This window comes from Microcaecilia unicolor, chromosome 6 (assembly GCF_901765095.1).
Source record: "Microcaecilia unicolor chromosome 6, aMicUni1.1, whole genome shotgun sequence".
Lineage (NCBI taxonomy): Eukaryota > Metazoa > Chordata > Amphibia > Gymnophiona > Siphonopidae > Microcaecilia > Microcaecilia unicolor.
The window spans coordinates 85026842-85048861 of record NC_044036.1 but is presented as its reverse complement, the minus strand read 5'-3'; the positions used below and the strand labels follow the sequence as shown (position 1 = coordinate 85048861).

The window sequence follows — 22020 nt, the reverse complement described above, 5'->3', positions numbered from 1 at the left end:
CCCCTCCGCCGCACCCAAGCCCCTACCCCCCCTCGACGCATCACCCAAGACCCTCCTCCCGGCGCATCACCAAAGCCCCTAACCCCTCCCCCCCCCCTCTCGGGCACATCAACTCCCTCGCCACCCGCAGCCGCCAATACTAACGCTATCCGGCCGCTGCTGCTTCTCCTGTTGAGCAGCAGCGGCAGGTACAAAAAGAAAAAGGCCAAAAAAAGATGCTGGGCTCGATGGACCCTTGGTCTTTTCCCAGTATGGCATTACTTATGTACTTATGTACTTATTTTAACCTGAAACGCGGCTCCGTAGACAGCCATCTGGCATTGGCTGTCGTCACTGCAGCTTCTCCTCCTCTCCCCTCCACGTCACTACCCCTGCAGGAAGACCTCGGAGGAGCGCTGCGATGTCAGAGGGGAGGAGCGGCTGCAGAGATGACAGACAATGCCAGATGGCCGTCTACGGAGCCGTGTTTCAGATTTAAAATCTTTTTTTGGCTTTTTTCTTTTCCTACCGGCCGCTGCTGCTGAACAGGAGATGCAGCAGCAGCCGGACAGCGTTAGTATTGGCAGCTGCGGGTGGCGAGGGGGTTGATGTGCCCGGGGGGGGGGGGGGGGGGGGGGGGGGGGGGTAGGGGCTTGGGTGATGCGCTTGGAGGGGTAGGGGTTTGGGTGATGCTCCGAGGGGGGAGGGGAGGGTCGCTGGACATGGGTGGCTGGAGGGGGCAGGGGGAGGGGAGGGTCGCTGGACATGGGTGGCTGGAGGGGGCAGGGGGAGGGGAGGGTCGTTGGACATGGGTGGCTGCAACGGGGGGCAGGGAAGAGGGAGGTGGAGAGGGGTCCTGAGACCAGATGAGTGGCTGCAAGGGAGGGCAGGGGAGACAGAAGGGATGCTGCAGGAGGGCAGGGGCAGAGGAGGGTCGATGGACATGGGTGGCTGCAGGGGGGGGCAGGGGAAAGAGGTGGGTCGCTGGACATGGGTGGCTATAGGGGGGGCAAGGGGAAAGTAGAGGAGGGTCATTGGACATGGGTGGCTGCAGGGGGCAGGGGAAGGAGGGTCGCTGGACATGGGTCAGCTGCAGGGGGAGAGGAGGGTTGCTGGACATGGGTGGCTGCAGGGGGGCAGGGGGGAGAGAGAGTCGCTGGACATGGGTGGCTGCAGGGGGAGCAGGGGAGAGAGGAGGGCCGCTGCACATGCCGTGACTGCAGGGGCAGAGGAGGGTTTGGTGGGGAGGGGGTCCTAAGACCGATGGAGGCGCAGGGGGGCAGAGGAGCAGGAAGGACGCTGCGGGGGGGGGTATTACCTTGCTGAGCGCCCGTTTCATTGCCTACCGAAACGGGCCTTTTATACTAGTTAGTATAGAACACATGCCAAGCAGCAAGAAGCAACCAGTAGCGAAACTTACAACAAACAACGCACTCAAAAGGAGTGAATAAAAACTTAAATGAAGAAAATTAGCGAGGTTTTTCTCTCTCGGGATCCCGCAAAACAATAGCTCTTGCTCATTTCAGATCCCACAAAGACAGCATACCAGAAGAAACCAGGGAGAGATCCTAGATTCATCTGCTGTGACTAAAGGAAAGAAAATGATCAGGTAAGTCCTAATTATTCCTTCCTTAGTTTCAGCAGCAGACGAATCCTAGAACTGGTGGGGATGTACCCAAGCAGTCCCTATACCAGGTGGGAAGATGCAGCTCCTCGCCAGAGGATCGCCAATCCAAAACACACATCACCATCGCGCTGGCCACATCTAGTTGGTAATGCCTCACACAAAATGAAAGGTGAGAAGCCCACAGCTCTATAGAACAGAAAACAGACTACCTCCGCCCAGGAGGCAGCCTGCACCCTCATGGAATGCAACTTTAAAAGCCTCCGCGGAGAGTTTCACTGACAGGATATAAGGTGGAAATAATCGGTTCCCAACGCAACGTGCAAATGGTGGCCTTGGAGCGCCAGAAAATCCCGACGCAGCCCAGACAACGAACGAAGAGGTGATCAGAACACTGAAAATCGTTAGACATGTGCAAATACTACACATCAGACGCAACGGGACATCCAAAGAGGTGTAGCTGCCGAAAGTAATCCAGGCAGTCCTCTCTGCGAAAGGGAGAAAAGAGGGGTTGATTCAGATGAAACGTGAAACAACTTTAGCAGAAAGGAAGAACCATGCGAACTGCTGACCTCAGACTCAGAAACCTGCAAAAAAAGCTCCCGACAAGAGAGTACCTGAAGCCTGACACCCGACATGCAGATGCCATAGCTACCCAAAAAAAAACGTTGAGGGTCAGATCTTTCTCTGAGGCCCCAGCTGAAGAGGGCTCGAATGGTGCCTGCTGCATGGCCCGCAGCACCAGCCCCAAACTCCATGTAAGAGCAAGGACTACGCAACAGAGGACGAAGCTGTAAGGCGCTCCGCAAAAATCAGACTTCATCCGGATGAGCTGCCAACGACAAACCAGACACAAAGCCCCGAAAACACGCCAGCGCGGCCACCTGAACCCATAGGCCAACATTTGGGATACCGATGCCCATAACGCGCACCAGGCATGGGCCGCACACCAAGCCTCGAAGGTCCGTCAAACTTGGGCGTAGACCTTAGTAGTAGACCGCTTCCGAGCCCGCAGCAAAGTAGCAATAACTTCGTCGGAATACCCCCTCTTCCTCAACTTTGCCCTTTCAAGAGCCAGGCCGTAAGGCCAATGCGACAAGGACTTTCCATAACCACCGGACCCTGAAGCAGGAGGTCCAGAAGCGGAGGAAGACGGAACGGGGCCTCCACCAAGAGACGCATCAAATCCGCATACCACGGTCAACACCATCAATCTGAGGCAATGAGAATCACTAACCCCAGATGACGGCGAATCTGGTGGAGAACTCACCCGATCAAGGGCCACGGCAAAAACACATAGCAGAAAACAGCCATGGCAGTGCCAGGGCATCCACCCCTGTGGAACTGAGTTCTCTCCTTCTGCTGAATAACTGGTGCACCTTGGCATTCTGACTGGACACCACAAGGTCAATCCTTGGAGTGCCCCACTTGCGACAAATCTGCAGAAAGGCCTCCGTTGCCAGCTCCCATTCCACCGGATCGAGGGAATGGCAACTGAGGAAGTCGGCCCGCACACTGTCCAACCAGGCAATGTGTGCCGCAGACAAGAGCAGGAGATGCTGTTCCGCCCAGGCCAGAATGGCCGTCGCCTCCGTAGCCAACTCTTTGCTTTGAGTGTCTCCCTGGCTGTTGATGTAGGCCACCGCTGTCGTATTGTGTACAGAACCCGCACAGCACGCCCCTGCAGGATCCTGTGGAATCGAATAGCTCTCAGTTCCACAATTGATGAACCAACCGAACTCCACCATTGTCCACAGCCCTTGAGCACAGTGATAAGAGTCAGTAAGCCCCCCATACTGAGAGACTGGCATCTGTAGTTACCAGAAGCCACTGCGGGGTAGTGAACGGCATCCCGTGCAGCAGATTGGCTTTGGCGAGCCACCAAGTCATGCTTTGCCTGGCCTTTGGAAGCCAAGGCAGCGCTGATACTCCAGAGACATTGGAGACCAGCGACTGAGCAAATCACACTGTAGATGCCTCATGTGTGACCTCGCCCATGGCACCACTTCCAGGGTGGCCACCATCAAGCCAAGCACCTGGCCGTAATCTCAAGCCCAGGGACGAGGCAGGCTGAGCAAGCACAGTATCTGAGACTGCAACTTGAGACGTGTTGTCGGGAAGAAAGACGCAGCCAATAGCTGTGTCGAAAGAAACCCCCAAATAGTCGAGAAACTAAGAGGGGGTCAGCTGACTTTCGGGATAACTGACCACCCATCCAAGGGACTGGAGGACCTTGATAACCCGGGCTGTGGCTAGCTGACTCTCCTGCGCGAAATCCACCCGGATCAGACAAATGTCCAGATACGGGTGGACCCGGACTCCTTCTTTCTCCAGAAATACTGCCACCACCACACCATCACCTTGGAAAAGGTGCGCGGTGCTGTGGTCATCCCAAACGACAACGTCTGGAACTGAAAATGCTGACCCAGGATCGCGAAGCGCATAAAGCACTGATAAGGCCAAATTGGAATATGAAGATATGCATCCTTGAGGTCTAGTGCCACGAGGAATTCCCTGGGCTGTACCATCGCTATCACGGAGCGCAGTGTTTCCATGTGGAAATGCCGCACCTTGAGGGACTCGACTCTGCGCAAATCAAGCACTGGACTGAAAGACCCTCCTTTTTGCGGGACCACAAAATAGATGGAGTATCGGCCTGAAAGCAGCTCTGACTGGGGAACGGACACCACCACCAAGTCTAGCAAGGAGTTCAACGTTTCGTGCACCGTCGCCCGTTTGACAACTGTGGCGCAGTGGGATTCTAAAAAGGCATCCCCAACAGGTGCCACAAACTCTAGCCAGTACCCGGTTCTGACCACATTGAGCACTCATTGGTCTGTGGTTATCTTGGCCCACTCCTCATGAGAGGGTCAAATGGCCCCCTACAGTCAGGAATGAAGAGTGGACCGGCACCCCATCATTGTGAAGTACAAGCTTGAGCTCTCTGCCTCTGTGCAGAAGCTGTGGGTCTTTTGTCTGAGCGAAAGGAAGAGCGCTGCTGAAATCTGGAACACTGAAAGGAAACCGAGGAACACCCTAGACGGTATCAACGTGCGTCACGAAACCTAGGTTTCGAAGCGGAGTCCATGGGTGCGGGTTTGGGCTTGTCTTCGGGAAGACGCTGAGATTTGGAATCCCCTAAATCCCAAACAAGCTTCTCCAAGTCCTCACCAAATAGAAGTTTACCCCAAAAGGCAATTTCAGAAGGTGTTGCTTTGACGCCATATCTGCCAACCTATTTATTATTTTATTTATTAGGATTTATTTACCGCCTTTTTGAAGGAATTCACTCAAAGCGGTGAAGCCATAGCAAGCGCTGAGAAGTCACTGCCAACGACATCTGTTTGGCCGATGTCCCCACTAAATCATAAAGGGTGTCAGCCAAGTAAGTGTGCCCCGACTCCATATGCGGCGCCATGTCCGCCAGAGAGGCAGAAGTCTCGAGGTTCTGCTCGTTCGCCTGCTGGCGCAGGCAAGGCAAGCTCTAGCAACATATGAACTACAAATGAATGCCTGCAGAGCCAAGGCAGAAAGTTCAAATGAGCGTTTCAAGAATGCTTCCAAACAATCCTGCATATCCTTCAATGAAACTCCTCCTTCTACAGGGGCAATGGTCTTCTTAGTGACAGCCATCACCAGCAAATCTATATTCGGGAACTCCAAGAGACTCAGATGAGATTCCGCCACCGGGTAGAGACGGGCCATAGTCCGAGAAACCTTTAAGCTAACATCAGGCTCTGCCCACTGAATCGTAATAAGCTCCTGAATAGCCTCATGAACGGGAAAAGCCCGGGAAGGCTTTCTCGTGCTTGCCATTTTGATATTACTGTACAGACGAGCCGCCTCCTCTGGGTAATACTCAAGGCCTGCAAGGTGTCCGCAATAAGAGAAGGGAGTTCATCCCTATGGAAGATAGACCGCCTTTGGATCATCCTGTTCCTCTAGCAAAATTTCCCCCTCTTCCAGGTCCTCCACCCCTGCCGGTCTGGAGGAGCTGGATGAGCCCCCAAACAGGGACGGGGTAGGTGAATGCGATCCTAGGGAGCCTGCGTCCAAAACTGTACCCACCTGCATTTAAGGGCAGGGGCATCTACACGAACCGTAGGTAAGACCTCCTCTTCAGGAGAAGGCACTCCTTGGGCCAAGGAAACTGACGGAAGTAGTGGCATACTGAAAGAACTTGAAGAGGTCCTCTTTAATAAAAAGGCTTGGTGCACTAAGAGGATGAACTCGTGGGAAGCGAGTCACCCTGCACCAGAAGCAGCCGGAGCTCCCATCCCCTGAGGCTCCCTTGGCATCAAAACATCCTGCTGGTGATAGTTATACTAAAGGGGGGAGGGACCTGGACACACTAGGTCACTACCTTCTTTCAGTGTTCTCTATCTCCACCTGCTGGTAAATGGATACAACCCACCAGTTCCTGGATTCATCTGCTGCTGAAGCTAAGGAATCATTATTTTTCCTATCACCTACTATTCATTATCCATTATTTTTCCTACCACCAACATGAGGCTTACCGGCCTGTAGTTTCCTACTTCTTTCCTGTCCCCGCTTTTATGAAGAGGGACCACACATCAGCCCATCTTCAATCCCGCAGAACCTCTCCCGTCTCTAAAGATCTATTAAATAAATCCTTAAGAGGTCCCGCCATGACTTCTCTGAGCTCCCTCAGTATCCTGGGATGTATCCCATCCGGCCCCATAGCTTTTTTCCACTTTCAGATTTTCAAGCTGTTTATAAACGTTTTTTTTCCATGAATGATGCAATATCCATTCCATTCCCAGATATACTCTCAGGAGCCAACTGCGGTCCTTCTCCAGGATTTTCTTCTGTGAACAGCAAAGAGAAGTATTTGTTTTGCATATTCGCTTTATCCTCATCACTCTCCACATAGCCATTCTCAGGATCTTACAGATTTTGCATTCCAAGCTTTTCTTTTTTTCTCAATATATCTGAAAAAGGTCTTATCACATCTCTTTACATCTTTAGCCAGTTTTTTCTTCCACCTGTGTTTTCACTAGCCATATTTCCCTACTGGCTGCTTTGAGTTTAATCCGGTAATCTTTTCCATGATCCTCTTGATGTGTTCTTCCGTACTCCGCTTTCGCTCTTATATCAAACCATATAGTGTGATCACTAGTGCCTAGCTAGGCACCCACAAGGACATTAGAAACACTTTCTCTATTTGTTAGCACTAGATCCAGCGTTGAACCTTCTCTTATGGGTTCTGTCACCATTTGTCTGAGCAAGCACTTGGACAGGCATTCCACAATCTCTCTGCTTCTTTACGATTCTGCCAACGGGATGTTCCAATCCACATCAGGCAAGATGAAATCTCCCATCAACAATGCCTCCCCTTTCATTCCAAGCTTATGGATATATTCTATCAGATCTTTGTCCACCTTTTCCATTTGTGCAGGAGGGTCTGTAGGTAACACCCATGTGACACAGGTTATATTTTCTCCTTCCAAGACGATTCATATAGCTTCTTCCTTTCCCAAGGTTCCCTGCATTTCAGCCGCTCTGATATTATTTCAGTTACAGTAAAAAGGCAGCTCTCCTGAAGGCTGGGCAATTCACTGGTTCTTGTTTAGGCAGAGACATCTGCTGCTGACAGAAACTCTTTGTTTTTTGTTTTAAGTTTATTCCCTTAACAAGGGAACAAAGTTTTAAGTGAGCCCAAAATAAAATTGTATTATTTTTATTTTACAGAGGGAGGAAAGGAGAAGGGAAGAAGTATGCCCTCTGGTAAGGCCCCATGGGAACCTATGCCAGATAGCCTCACTGAGTGAAGGCCCTTGGGCCAAGTCACATGGCTTACAGAGGGGCAGCAAACCCCTTCAGGTTCAATTAAGAGAAGGATCATAATCCAGCTCCTGGGAATGCAAACAAGCCATCCTCAACCACTGATCACAGACCATAATGTACATCCTGGGAAGTAAGGCTTGCTACCACAAACATCCTGCTGCACTAATCCAACTTGTATCAACTGCTAGAGGCAGAGAAATACTGACAGGGTCCTGGCTGCACCATCTGTTCTACTGGTGATGTCATTAGAATCTTCAGTTTTCTCTGCCTCCATCTACTGGTAAGGGAACATGACCCCACTAGTCTGGGCTAGTCTAGCAAGATAAGAAAACAGTATTTCACCAATGCATTAGGACAGTGGTTCTCAAACCTGTCCTGGGAGAACTCCGGCCAGTCAGGTTTTCAAGATATCCACAATGATTATTCATGAGTTAGATTTGCATGTACTGCCTCCATTTCATGAAATTCTAACTCACAGATATCCTGAAAATTTGACTGACTGGGGTTTCCCCAGGACAGGTTTGGGAACCACTGCATAGGAGAATGTGGTTACAAGAGGATGACAACATCCCTGTTGAAATTATGAGGAAACGCTATGTGTCACTGAGACATGCAAGTTCTATTGTGTTTATAATTCATTTTTTTCAGCTTTTCCTCCAATTTTCTATAGATCCTCTCTCCTCTGATATCTTATAACCAAACAGATAACACCTAGTAAACATAGATACTGTGGATGTCACACAAAATTAAAAAGATTCATACAATTCAGGAGGGGAGCCAGGAGCACTGCTGCTCAGATGGTCAATCTTCCCAGGCTTCAGCGCTGGATCATAGCTCGAGTCAGTCCCCCGAGGAATCAGCTGAGTCACCACATTTCCTGTGGGTACAATGCCATTCGGCAAACCTGAGGTTTTTCGGCTGGACATATCTACCGGTCCTTCGTCTGGGAGGATGGAACCTGTAGGGAGGCCCACCTCATTTAGCTGGCCCAAAGAGGCACTCAGTGGTCTTCTGGGAACAAGACGCTTGTTCATTTTACGGAATCTATAGGAATGTGTGAACAAGAAAACAAGAAATCAAGTTTTATACATGGAAGCAGAGAACTATTTTACATAAAAGATTCTATCAGCAGCTTGCAAGATTATCAATGTGTTCAATTTTCAATTTCATTCTTGTGGTGAAGTCTTCAAAAGCTCTTCTTCTTTTGCTAGTTTTTTTTATCTTTATCAGCAAGGTATATATAAGGATGTTGCTCTACTACACTTAATCTGAAACTTATGCTAGCTGCACCTTGAAATAGCCAAATATTAATAAGTAGAACATGTGTTTCTAGAACGAATATGAAAAATACATATATATTTTTAAGCTATCATAGCTAAATATAGTTAAGACATACAAATGACCTATTTCATCCTTAAAAAAGTTAGAAACAAAGAGGGTACTATTAACAGATCGTCTAATTTGTATAGTATATTTGCACTTTAAGTTATATCAATTGCATACTTTCCCTTTACATATTATCCACAGAAAATACCTGCACATATTCACACTTGTTCTTTGGTACATTCAAATTTCTGAGTATTTTACACACACACGTTTACTGAATAAAATATGTGGTTAAGTCCAAACTGTACCCCAACCCCACCTCTAGGAAAGTCCCTGCTCAGGTCAATAATCATATGCACAGGCTACATGGTCATAGGTTATGCATATATACACTAAGCACAACTATTTCTGCACATAAAGAAGGCACCAATATTTAGGTGCCAAGAACGCACATAAATGACCAGAATACCAGGATATGGAAAAGTTAGTTCTTACCTGATAACTTTCTTTCATTTAATCCTACCAGACCAGTCCAGACAAATAGACTGTGTCCCTCCACCAGCGGATGGAGAGAGAGGAAGAAAACAGCTCTTGTGACTTGCTCCTTAAGGGTATTACATAGCAGAGAATCTTCAGTATTTCGAATAGCCAAGCGATGGTGCCCAAAACCTGCCTGATGGCCAATATTGAAACTTCGAGACCAAGTGACTAAATCAGTTCATAACCTTACCAGCTAGTGAAACAAACTCTACTGACATGCAATATTTCACCGAGTCAGAAGACATGCAATATACAATAGGATAGGAAAAACTTAAGAATCAGTGATATCTGAAAAATATAATTTGTAAGCAAAATAAAATTCATCAACCACGCAGGGATTCTTGTCTAGTCTGATAGGACTAAAGGACAGAAAGTTATCTGGTAAGACATAACTTTTCCTTCCATAGCATCCTATCAGACCAATACAGACAACTGGGTTGCAGCAAAGCAGAGTACCTAATATAAGGCGTGACTAAAAAATCTAAACACTCAAAAAAGAGAAAGCACTTTGCAAACAAACACATCATTAATCTCCCCAGTCTAGTAAACTGACAGAGAGAGATAAACTGAAATAGCCTTAGAGGTTCTTTCCAGAGGTACCAAGTAGAAAAAAACAAGAGCAATCAAAAGAGCTCTGGAGAGACAAAAGATATGGAAGAGAAAGATGCGATTCCCATGATAAGAAGGAACAACAGAAAATAGCATCGATAGACCATGGAAGAGACATGAGGACCAAGAAATAAACTCAACTGATGTTTTCCTTGAAAGAATATTTGAAGGCAACAGCCTAAGACTAAGGCACATCTATAAAGGGAATATTGCAACAACAATGGAAGTCATAGAACAGTTGAATATCCAGAGGAGAAAATACAGGAAGAAAGCTATCAGGGGCTGAAAAACCACTGTGCTTCTCTATCTACATCTATGACAACCAAGAAAAATTATGAAGTTCCCTTTATTGAGAATAAAGGAGAGACCAATGAGAATAGCTATTGACTGACCTGGTGTCAAAGAGTGCTTTATTCTCACATGAAAACCCAGATTGCATTGTACTAGCAAGAAGAGGGCATAAGGGCCCTAAGACAAGAGACACTCAGACAGGACGACCCATGATGGGAGCCTATTATATGAGCAAATTAAACCACAATATTAGAGACTTTCTCTAGTTTGTATAACAGTGGTGGCTAATGCCAGTGCTATTGAGTTAGCTGCACAAAAGAGCTAGATTGTAGAATCGTACAAAGTAGGTGGCTTGTATAGCCTGAGCCATATAAGCGACCGGTGAAACCATACTAAATAGTTGTGAGGAAGATGAGGCAGAACCAGCTAAGGCAGTCTACTGAAACAGGCATGCACATAAGCAAATGCATCAAGAGATATTATATATGTAACCACAGTAGCCAGAGCTATAGACGTGGCTGCCAAAACTGAAGACATCCAGGTCATTGCTAGAGCAAGAGTTAGAGGTGGTTGTGCAGAAATACTGTTTCATCTTGTCTGCTGGATATTTGCCCTAGCAATTGCTTTGAGCTGCCCCACTAGAATTTGTTGGCTATTCAACACATTACCTGAATTTCATGTTGGCTCAAGTTCTTTATCCTGATGAGCAGGAGGCAATACTACTAACACCAATACCCAAGAATCCAAATTTGAAGCGAAATGAGCTATCTAATTATTGACCAGTCGCCCCCATTCCCCTTTTATATAAGGTAATGGAGGGTCTGATCACTCAACAATTAATACGTTCTTAAGATGATTATAACATACTCCATGAATCACAATCTGATTTTAGACCTAAGTACAGTATTGAGACAGTTTTAGCTACTCTTGTTTCAGAACTGAGGAGATTAGTTAGCTTGGGTGATAAGATACTCATTTTGCAGTTCGATATGTCAAGTGCCTTTTGAATAGTGGATCACAATATTTTACTGCACCTTTTTGACTATGCTGGAATTACAGGAAAAGTTCATCAATAGAAATCAAACAAAATAAAACATGGAAAAGAAAATAAGATGATACCTTTTTTATTGGACATAACTTAATACATTTCTTGATTAGCTTTCGAAGGTTGCCCTTCTTCGTCAGATCGGAAATTGAATCTTGTCTTAAGCATCTGGCCTGTTTCTCCAATATAGCATCCTTCGTTACATTTTTTACACTGAATGATTCAATTTCCGATCTGACGAAGAAGGGCAACCTTCGAAAGCTAATCACGAAATGTATTAAGTTATGTCCAATAAAAAAGGTGTCATCTTATTTTCTTTTCCATGTTTTATTTTGTTTGATTTCTATTGATAACCTTAAGAGTGGACTAACACGGCTACCACACTCATAAATGTTTTCAGGGCTTTCTGGGCTGTAGATCCTATAGAGTGAGGATGTCTGGTTCTCTGTCACCTGAATGGAGAACAAAATGTGGTGTATCACAGCGGTCACCTGTCTCCCCAGTTTTATCATCATTATGGTTCCACTGGAAAGAAATCTGGCTTCTCTTGGACTACATCCTTTCATATATGCTGATGACGTTACTGAGGCAAAACTGGGGACTTCCATGCTTTGTGATTTGTAATTCTGTCCTATGACATTTTTCTTCCCTTCAGTGTACTTCCTTCGATTGACCAGCAGGTGATGTATGACCTCTGCATTATAGCTGTAGCAGAGGTATGTTTTCATTGTAGCTTACCTTCCCCAAAGAAAAGAGGAAAACCCCTGAGAAGAAAAGTAACCTGCAGTGTCATTCATTGGACAAACATCCTCACTGATAATGCTCTGATAGACCCTGAAGCCAAAGACCTAGTCCAGAATGTGCTGGAACTCCCCAGTCCCAGTTGGGAATATGGAGGAAGCAGACCTCTGCGCTGAAGCCCAGTTCAATTACTATGAGCAGTTTCTTTTCCTGACCTCCCCAGGTACTATTTAGGTAGTAACGCGTTCAGTTAGATTTAACATTAAATCTTTATTTTACCTGTTCCTGTTTGCTATTTTAAAACTTTTACCATTCACTGTTCTTTTTTTTTTAAATAATAAACCTATTAGTTTGTTAGCTCTGTTGTCCTGGACTAAGAATCCTGGCAATTTGTGTTCTCGGTCTGTGTTTTCTAGGAACCAGGATTGCGGTTCCCAGTGTCCCTAGAAACCATAGGGGAATAATTTGCAGGTGGGAGACTCGCCTAGAGGCAAGCAGGACCCAGTGGTGGGTGGAGGGTAAGCAAGTGTAGGCACATGTGCACAGGTGCAGGCAGGCCTGGGTAGTGCTGGATATGACCTTGCAGGTGGCCACAGGGTTAACCCCAGGTGGGTGCTAGGGGTAGCGCTCAGGTATTATGTGACAGTTACCATCTATAGTCCATTTCAAAATTCTACTATGGAGATTCTAATTAATATAAAATGTAGTTTAGATACAATGGAATCTTAGGCTGTATTTTTCAAACTTAAATTGAATAAGGACAGGACAAAATTTTCATAGTTAGTAGTCCATTTACACTTGTCACAGAAATCAGCTTTACACTGAATAATGTGACTTACAATTTGAAGAATACTTTGAAAATTCAGGTATCCATGGTGGCTTCTAAAGCTTTTAGAATGCTATGGAAGCTACAATGGGTAAGAAATTGTTTTTCTTTAGAAGCTTATTTGCTAGTACAATCTCTGGAACTTATCAATCTAGATTATCATACATTGGCTATAAAAAATCATTGTTGTCCAAACTTCAGATGGTACAGAATACTGCCACCCGCCTGATTTATAGAGTACCAAAATCTGAAAGGGTATCTCTGCTATTAGCATAGGAGCCAACTTTTCAAAATGATTGGGGTGCTGAAAATTATTATTATTATTTTTACAGGCAGTGCATACCACCCCTCTGTTGATTTCTGAACATCGGCTGCCAGTTTCTTCTCGCATCATTTATAAATATTTAATCATTACACATCAGGTTATACAGTGGTATACCATCTTTTGTTTTTAGTCTTTTCATTCCACATATTCCCTTTCGTACCCTTAGATCTTCTACTCAACATCGTCTCACTGTGCCTACTCATTGCTGTATCTGGCTTGAAACCATTCATCACTCCGGTTTCAGCACTGTTGCACCATCCCTTTGGAACTCAGTTTCAACTTTTCTTAAGGCAGAACTCTCTTATCGGAGATTTAAGGGTATTCTGAAAACTCATCTTTTCAAACAAGCTTTATTGCAAGCCTAGTCCTTCAGCTGTATAATTGTTATCTGTTTGTTAGGCTCTCCTATTAGTATAGCTTTCTCTTCATCTTCACCATTTCGTCTCAGTCAGCTTCAGTCACACTGCCACAAATGTCTTCTTATCCATATGTTTTTCCTTTTCCACATATTTTTATATGTTTCTTATTGCATTGTAATTACATTTTCTCCCTTCTTGCAAACCCCCCATGTTTTTATCCTTTTTGTTCAAATCCCAGTCTTTATTTTAATTGTTATTGCATAACTCTCCATCCCCCTTTATTTTCTTAGATTTTTTTAACTGCTTAGATGTATTTTATATGATTTTGTGGTATATCAAAAATAAAATGATACTTGATACAACTATTAACAGTGAACTGTCGGACTTCCAGTGGAGCTGCCGGTCAAGATGGCCGTCGCGAGCTGAGCTCCTGAAGAAGAAGACTGGGATCCCACCAGAAATAGTATTATCGGCCCCCAAATTATGTGAGAAGAGAGAGCAACAGGAAGCGGAATACTTACTGTATGCTTCAGAATATCGTAAGTTGCACCCGGTTCGAATGAGGAGAAAAATTTCGATAAACGCTTGCCTGCTCGTGCCCGCGTGGAATCGCGATTGGTAACAGCCGGAAGACATATGCCAGAAGTAAAAAGAGCTGTGTAAGGAGGCTGAAGTGACGGTAAAATACCCACACTCGCTATAGCGAGCAAATACCGGAGCGGCAAATCAGAGGGGCAACTAAAGGGGCGAGCAAGCAATGAGACGCATGGGAGAGAGAGACGGAAGCCAAGACAAATAGCGAAGTGCGCACGAGGGGAGCGGCAGAGAGGGGGATTAGGCCAAACGTTTGGCTCCCACATGTGCTCCTCAAGCTGATCCGCGGAGGAAGAGGCTAGCGGTAAGAAAAGAGCTGTACTCAGTTGCTCACGCTGACCAGACCAGACAAATTACCAATAAAAAAGAATATAACTTTATTGAGACTGTAAAGGCAGGGTAGACCTATACACTCCTGGAAAGAAAACACGTATACAGGTTACCCTAGAACTATTACATGGCGACCAGAAGCACCAAGAAAGAGATAGAAAAAAACAAGAACGGAGGAACAAAGATGGCAGATAAGAGCTTTCAGTCATCACCGTCGATCAGCTCTGCTTGGGCGTCAGAAATTGTAACAGAAGTTAAAGCTGCTGTGGAGGACACCATGAACCATAAGCTCCAACAAATTATAGATAAACTTGAAAGAATGGATCAAAGAATCACCACTTTTACCACGGAAATTCAGGAGGTTCAACAGAGGTTGGGGGTCGTGGAAGACTCTTCGCAGGATATGTCTAAGTCAATTGAACACCTCCAAAAAAAGATTTCAAACTTGGAAGAAAAAGTGGATGATTTGGAGAATCGTTCTCGTAGGAACAATCTTCGCTTAGTAGGAATACCGGAATCGATAACCGATACAGAACTGCGGGGCTTCTTAGAGCCGTGGCTTATCAAGAATCTGCCTCAACCAGCTAAGAACGGACCACTTCAGATCGAGCGGGCTCATCGCCTGGGCCCGCGAAAGGAAGCAAATGCAAGGCCTAGAGTGGTCATTTTACGATTACTCCATTATCAGCATAAAATGGATGTGCTAGCAGCTCTTCGGCAAGGGAAGGCACTGGAAATAGACGGCCACAAGATACTGTGTTTTCAAGATTACTCTACCAAAGTTTCGTTTCAACGTAAACAGTATTCGCCAGTTTGTGGGAGACTACATATGATGAAGATCCGTTTTAGCTTATTATATCCAGCTAAATTGAGAATTCAACACAACGGCGCAGTAAAGTATTGTGACACAGTGGAAGCAGCCCAAGCATTTGCAGACAGGTTGGAAGCAGACAGACTAAATAATCCTGGAAACACCTGAACAAAGACCTAGAAGGAATAAAAAGAGCCTGAATGGAAGGAGGTGAAGAAGAAGAATTGGACAGATGAGTTATGATAATTTGTTCTTGTTGGGATAGATTGGTAATTAAACAGTTAATGGTTCCATTTGTAAAGATACAAGGGGGACGACAAACATTTAATGATATAATTCAATGGATTGGGTGGGATCCCAGATCCGGCGCACGGAAGTGAAGCACACAGGTGCTGTAAGATATGGAGGGGGCTTGGGGTGTGGGGAGGGTAGAGGGAGGGATAAAGAGGAATTTATGTTTCATGGTTGTGGAAGCACAGAACAAAGGAAATGTCATGTCAGACAAAGCATGTTTAAGAAATCTACTGTATAGTTATTGGTGGCGGGGGTATAGGCTGGGATGCCCCTTCCATCCACACAATGAACTATTAGAATCAGGGACTTTAGCCACAAAGAACACGCGGGATGACATTTAAAGTAGTGTCTTGGAATGTGGGAGGGATATCTTCACCGATAAAAAGACAGAAAATTCTACAGGAACTTTATAAGCAGAAAGTTACAATTGCATTGTTGCAAGAGACACATTTAAATGCCAAAGAACATGAGAAATTACGTCGCTGGTGGGTAGGTACCTACTACGAATCCCCGGCACAGGCCAAAAAAGCGGGGGTGATAATATTGATTAAGAAAGGGATACAGGTTGAGACCCACAAAATTATTGCCGATAAGGAAGGCAGGTTTGTGTTGGCGCATTTAACAGTAGAACATCAACCAGTGGTTTTATGTAATGTCTATGCTCCAAATACATATGCTAAGGGATTTTATAAACAACTTCTACGACATCTAATAAGCTTTGAGGGAATTCCCCTGCTGGTGGGAGGGGACTTTAATGCGGTGGGAGATGCCACATTGGATAGGTCGCAAGGGGGAAGGAAGGGGTCGGGAGGGGAATCCAGAGGAATAGAAATGTTAAGTGAGGTCTTTGACCTGGTGGATGTGTGGAGAACACTACATCCATCGGAGCGGGACTATACGCACTTGTCTCGGGCGCATGGCACCATGTCAAGAATAGATTATATATTTATTTCTCGACCCCTTTTTACACAAATTCATGCAGCGGACATAGGCCCTATTAAAATATCAGATCATGCTATGGTAACAGTAATGTGGGAAGCATTAGAAAGAAGACCTGGTTTGTTTCAATGGAAATTCCCTCCTCGATTATATAAAGACCAGAACTTTAAAGAGTTCATACTAAAAAAATATAAGCAATTTCTAGACGCTAATCAGGCACACCAGACGACTCCAATACTTTATTGGGATACGGCCAAGGCCGTACTTAGAGGGGAGACAATTGCATACACGAGCCAACAAAAAAAAATATGGGAGAAGGAACAGCTTCGGCTAGAAAAAGAAATAACAAGGGTTAGGCATGAATATGGGCGGCATCATAATATAACACTAAAAGCCCAACTTTTGGAATTGCAACAAACACTGAACGAGAGGCTACATTGCAGAGCAAAAAAAAATTATGCTTACTATAGATATCAATTATATAAATATGCCAATAAAAGTGGGAGAATGTTAGCCAAACTGACAAAGTCTCAGCAGGGTCCTTATAAGATAAAAGCATTGAAATCAGTTAATGGAATATTAGAAAACGAGGATTTTCAAATCAATAAAATTATGCAAGAATACTATAAGAATCTATATGCCATTCCAGACCCACCAGCAGTAGACAGTGAGATCTATTTTGCGGGACAGGTTCTACCACAAATAGAAGTATCAGGTTTAACTATGCTAAATGCCCCCATAGAAGTAGAAGAAGTCTCATGGGCTATACAGCAGGGACCGCTGGGTAAAGCCCCGGGCCCGGATGGATACAGAGGAGAATTTTACAAACTACTAAAAGACGACATAGTAACACCACTTACATCAATGTTTAATGCCATAGTACAGGAGAAACAAATGCCCTCCTCTTTGAGAACAGCACAAATTATAGTAATTCCAAAGCCAGGGAGAGATACCCAGAAACCTGAATCTTATAGGCCCATATCACTGCTTAATTATGAAGCTAAATTATTGGCTAAAGTCTTGGCAAATCGCCTATCTCGAATATTGCCAGATCTAATTGAGGAATCTCAGGTAGGATTTGTGCAGGGTAGAACCATTACCAAAAACATGAGGAAGATTTTGACAACATTGGAGGAAACATCCAAGCAGGGTATATCATCGGTACTAGTCAGTTTCGACGCCGAAAAGGCGTTCGATAGAGTGGTATGGGGATTTTTATTTGGAACTTTAGACGCCTATGGTATAAAGGGGTTTTTTCAAGAAGCGATTCAAGCTTTATATTATTCGCCACAAGCTCAGGTAGGGGTCAACGGTATTGTGTCCTCACCGTTTCCCATAAATCGGGGGACACTTCAGGGATGCCCATTGTCGCCCCTGTTGTTTTTCTTACTCTGGACCCATTGATAAGGGATATACAGAGAACACCGAATATACATGGCATTCAGGTGGGATCAGAAACTTTCAAAATAGCAGCCTTTGCAGATGATTTGCTAGCCCACGTAATTCAGCCGGAGACATCGCTGCCGGCTCTCTTAGAGTGTATGGCAGAGTATGGCGATTTCTCTGGTTTTAAACTCAACCTCGATAAATCTGAAGTTTTGCAGAGAGAGGGAGACCAAATCAGAGAAAGGTTGAGACATTTACCATTGAGATGGGCAGAGGAATCTTTTAGATACTTAGGGATACGCTTAACAATGGATACCACGAAAATTTATACAATTAATGTGGTAAAACATTTACAAGATACTAGACAGTCTATGGAACGATGGAATCTCTTACCGATATCATTAATGGGCCGAATAAATCTATTTAAAATGATTATATTCCCCAGATGGCTTTATTTGTTGCAAGTGCTACCTATATACATAAATAGTAAGGATTCACGACAGTTGAATAAGATTTGTCGGGGATTTTTATGGGGAGGGAAGAAACCCAAGGTGCGATTTGATCACTTGACTGACGGGTGGGCACGGGGGGGATTGGGATTACCCTGTATTAAAAGGTACAACCAGGCATGCCTTACGAGACATCTCAGAGACTGGCTCTGCAATACTACTCAGTATACACCATTGAGATGGGAACGGGCACTATTTAGGCCCTGGCATTTGAATTTCTTGTTACATGCAAAAACAAAAAGCTTACCGGGATGGGCCAGAAGCAGTATAATGCTTCAGCCTTTGAGGAAGATATGGAGAGTAGTAATGCAATCTTGGCAATATAATCCCAATGTTAGCGATCAACTCCCACTGTGTGGGAATGGAGATTTCCCACCTGGGTTGGAAAAGGGGCTATTCGAGAACTGGTCGACACAGGGCATCACCTTATTAGAACACTTAGTAAATGAAGAGGGAGTTCTATATAGCTTCAATGACATGAGGCAGAGATTATCACTAAACACTAAAGATCATTATAATTATAGGCAATTACATCACTACTGGTTTAGCATGGATCAAACTGCTTTGGGTACAAGACTGGGATCCAAGATCCGGGATTTTTTGAAAGGGGACGAGCGAGGGCAGGTGTCTGTATCAGGTTTGCACAAAGCATGGGTGAGTCTGAGCCCCCCCCCCCCCCCCCGTAAATATGAGTCACTTGAAAAATTATGGAGCAAAGACCTAGGATATGAGTTGACAGGTATAGATTTTGTAAAATTGATAAAAGAAATCCCGGGGCAAGTAGGTGGGGCGGATCTACAAGAGAGTCAATACAGGGTAATTCACAGGGGATATATATCGCAATCACAAGCAGTAAAAGCAGGATGGACAACAGATGTACAATGCCCAAAATGTCATGAAAACAACAATACTTTTTTCCATGCATTTTGGCGATGCGCTAGAATACAACACTTTTGGAAATTGTTACAGACATATTTTGAAAAACTCCTGGGACATAGATTGTTACCCTCATGGAGGGGAGTGCTTTTGAACAAAAGAAATGCGTATGGGATTTCTGATAAAGATCAAGAGCTATTTTTATGTAAGGCCTATGCAGTGGGAAAAAAATGTATACTTAAACACTGGTTGCAGGCTGAACCTCCATCCTATTGGTACTGGAGAAGTAGACTACATGAGTTAATGCTATGGGAAGCTAGAGAGGCATATAACGTTCCGAAGAAAAGGAAAATATTTGTTAAGATATGGTCAAGTTACTTACAATGTATCTCCCATAAGGCTAGGAGCGCAGTGCTTAACAGGCTGGGATCGTTATAAGCAGGGAAACAATCAGTAGACGTGGGATTTGCAATGGTTTATAAATGTAATAGACAGTGCTCATACCAACACCATGAAAAATAGTAATCAAAGATAAAAGGAATACTTTAGAGATTGAACACATGACACGAGCTAAAAGTTGTATTATTTTAATGTATGTTCAATACTATGTGGTTAACAAATAGTTGCAGTACAAAAAAATTTTTTTTTTTTTTTTTGAAGACTGTTAAGAGCATATAGATACACCTGTGTACTGGAACTGTAATATATCTTTGTATATGCAGAAAGGGAAGGGGATTTTTGTTTGAAGTGTCATCAATAATAAACAAACGTTGAAATATAAGCCCGGGGGGGGGGGGGAGGGGGAGAAAACGATGTTAAAAAACATTGATGATGCTGTTACGATGTAAATATGCAAATGTGACTTGTTCTTATGTTTACGAAGAGTTTGAATTTTTTTTTGATTATGTTCACAATGTTTATTATCATCAATAAAAACCGTTGAAACATAACAGTGAACTGTCATATAGTACAATAAGGACCTCATACAGCAGACCTACATTAAGCATAACCAAACATACTAATAAAAGAATAAAACTCTCTTTCCCACTTCCAGCCCTTTATCAATTTCCTCATATACATTGATACTTACTTTTCTAACTCCTCTTGTGAGTGTGCAAAGGTGCAGCTGGCTCCACGGGGACAACCTCCTCTTTGTTTCATGTCTCGGCACATGTACGTCTTATATTTACTGTGCTGAGGGGGCTGTAAGAAAGCAAGAAAGGATAAAAGTTGTATCTGGCTATGGACGTCTAATCAAAGACATTGGAAAGATGGGAAAGAAGAGGGGAGCTGGTGTTCATATTTTATAAATTTAGATTTACTTCACTCCTTTTCAGCTACAGTAGGTATTTCTGTGTCCCCAAAGTGCTTACAATCTACGGATTAGATATATTACAAGGCACTACCATGTACCAATGTGTGCTATTTATAACAGATCCAACTGCATAAAATGGGACCAATTTACTAATAACACACATGATTTTGATGCATACTTTGCCAATAAAATTAAAAGTCTCCACCAGGATTTACAGACTATCCCCCCCCAGTTAACCAGGGGTGCACAAACAAGCCCTCTCCTCACAAAGACAGATGGGACACTTTTAACCCAATGACAGAGGAGAGCCTTGACAAAATCCTAAGAGACCTTCAACCCTTGCCCATCAAAGATCGTGCAGCAGGCAAGTATGGGCCTCACAAAAGGCGCCACAAAAATTGTGAACACCTGTTTTTCTAATGGGCAACTATTACAACATTAAAAAGGGCAGTAGTTCGCCCTTTGCTAAAGAAAAACAACTTTGACCAGGACAAACTTGAAAGTTACAGGCCAGTATCCAATATCCCATTTCTAGGGAAACTCATAGAACAAGCTGTGTTCAACTTAATGATTGGCTAGCAGAGAGAAACTGGCTAGATCCATGTCAATCTGGGTTCACACCCGGTTATGGAACAGAAATGGTCCTTGTATCCCTACTAGATGATCTTCACAGAAACCGAGACAAGGGATTTGCTTTGATGTTAGTACTGTTAGATTCCTCAGCAGCTTTTGACACTGTGGATCACGATAGTGCTAGTATGACTGACAGAAACAGGTATCAATGGAACAGTACGAGCCTGGTTCAGATCCTATCTAATCAGACAGGCAACAATCCATAATGTTTGGCAGCAACTCATCACCACCATGGACACTAACCTGCGGGATACCACAAGGATCAATACTGTCACCCATAATTCAATATCTACCTCAAGACACCAGCTGAGCTGATTTGGTCAATGGACACTCAGTTCTACATCTATGCGGATGATGTGCAACTTCTCATACCCATTGAACCTGACGTACCTACAACCTTGAGTGCCTAACATCAATTCAAGAATGGGCTAAACACAACAAACTTTGCCTGAACCCATGTAAAACTGAGCTTCTCTGGGTCCCTAACACAAATGGATACATACCTGACATCAAAATCCCTTTTGGGAAGTACAAACTCCCCCTCAAATCACAAGTCAGGAACCTTGGAATACAGTTAGATTCAACACTTATTCTGATTCCCCAAATCCAAGCAACCTTCAAGAACTGTTTCTACTATTTGCAACACCTACACTGCCTCTCTCCTTACATCAAGAAGGTAAATCTTATCCCAGTTGTGCATGCCATGATAACATCACGACTGGATTACTGCAATGCACTAGACAATGGTCTGACTACAAAGGGCCTGCACCAGCTCCAGTTGATTCAGAATTCAGCAGCAAGACTCATAGAAAGTTGCCAGTGACGTGACCACATCACACCATTTTTGCAAAAACTTAATT

At 44.4% G+C, this 22020-nt stretch overlaps 1 protein-coding gene across 4 annotated transcripts in view; it reads right to left on the bottom strand.

Annotated features, from left to right (window-relative positions):
• RC3H1 (ring finger and CCCH-type domains 1) overlaps positions 1–22020 on the bottom strand; it is a 343910-nt gene that overhangs the window by 183115 nt on the left and 138775 nt on the right. For all 4 annotated transcript variants that reach the window (XM_030205363.1, XM_030205364.1, XM_030205367.1 and 1 more), the window contains exons 9-10: positions 20303–20415; positions 8174–8455 (exon numbers count right to left, since the gene is read on the bottom strand). In XM_030205363.1, the coding sequence (XP_030061223.1) occupies positions 8174–8455; positions 20303–20415 (395 nt within the window). The remainder of the gene's footprint in view (positions 1–8173; positions 8456–20302; positions 20416–22020) is intronic.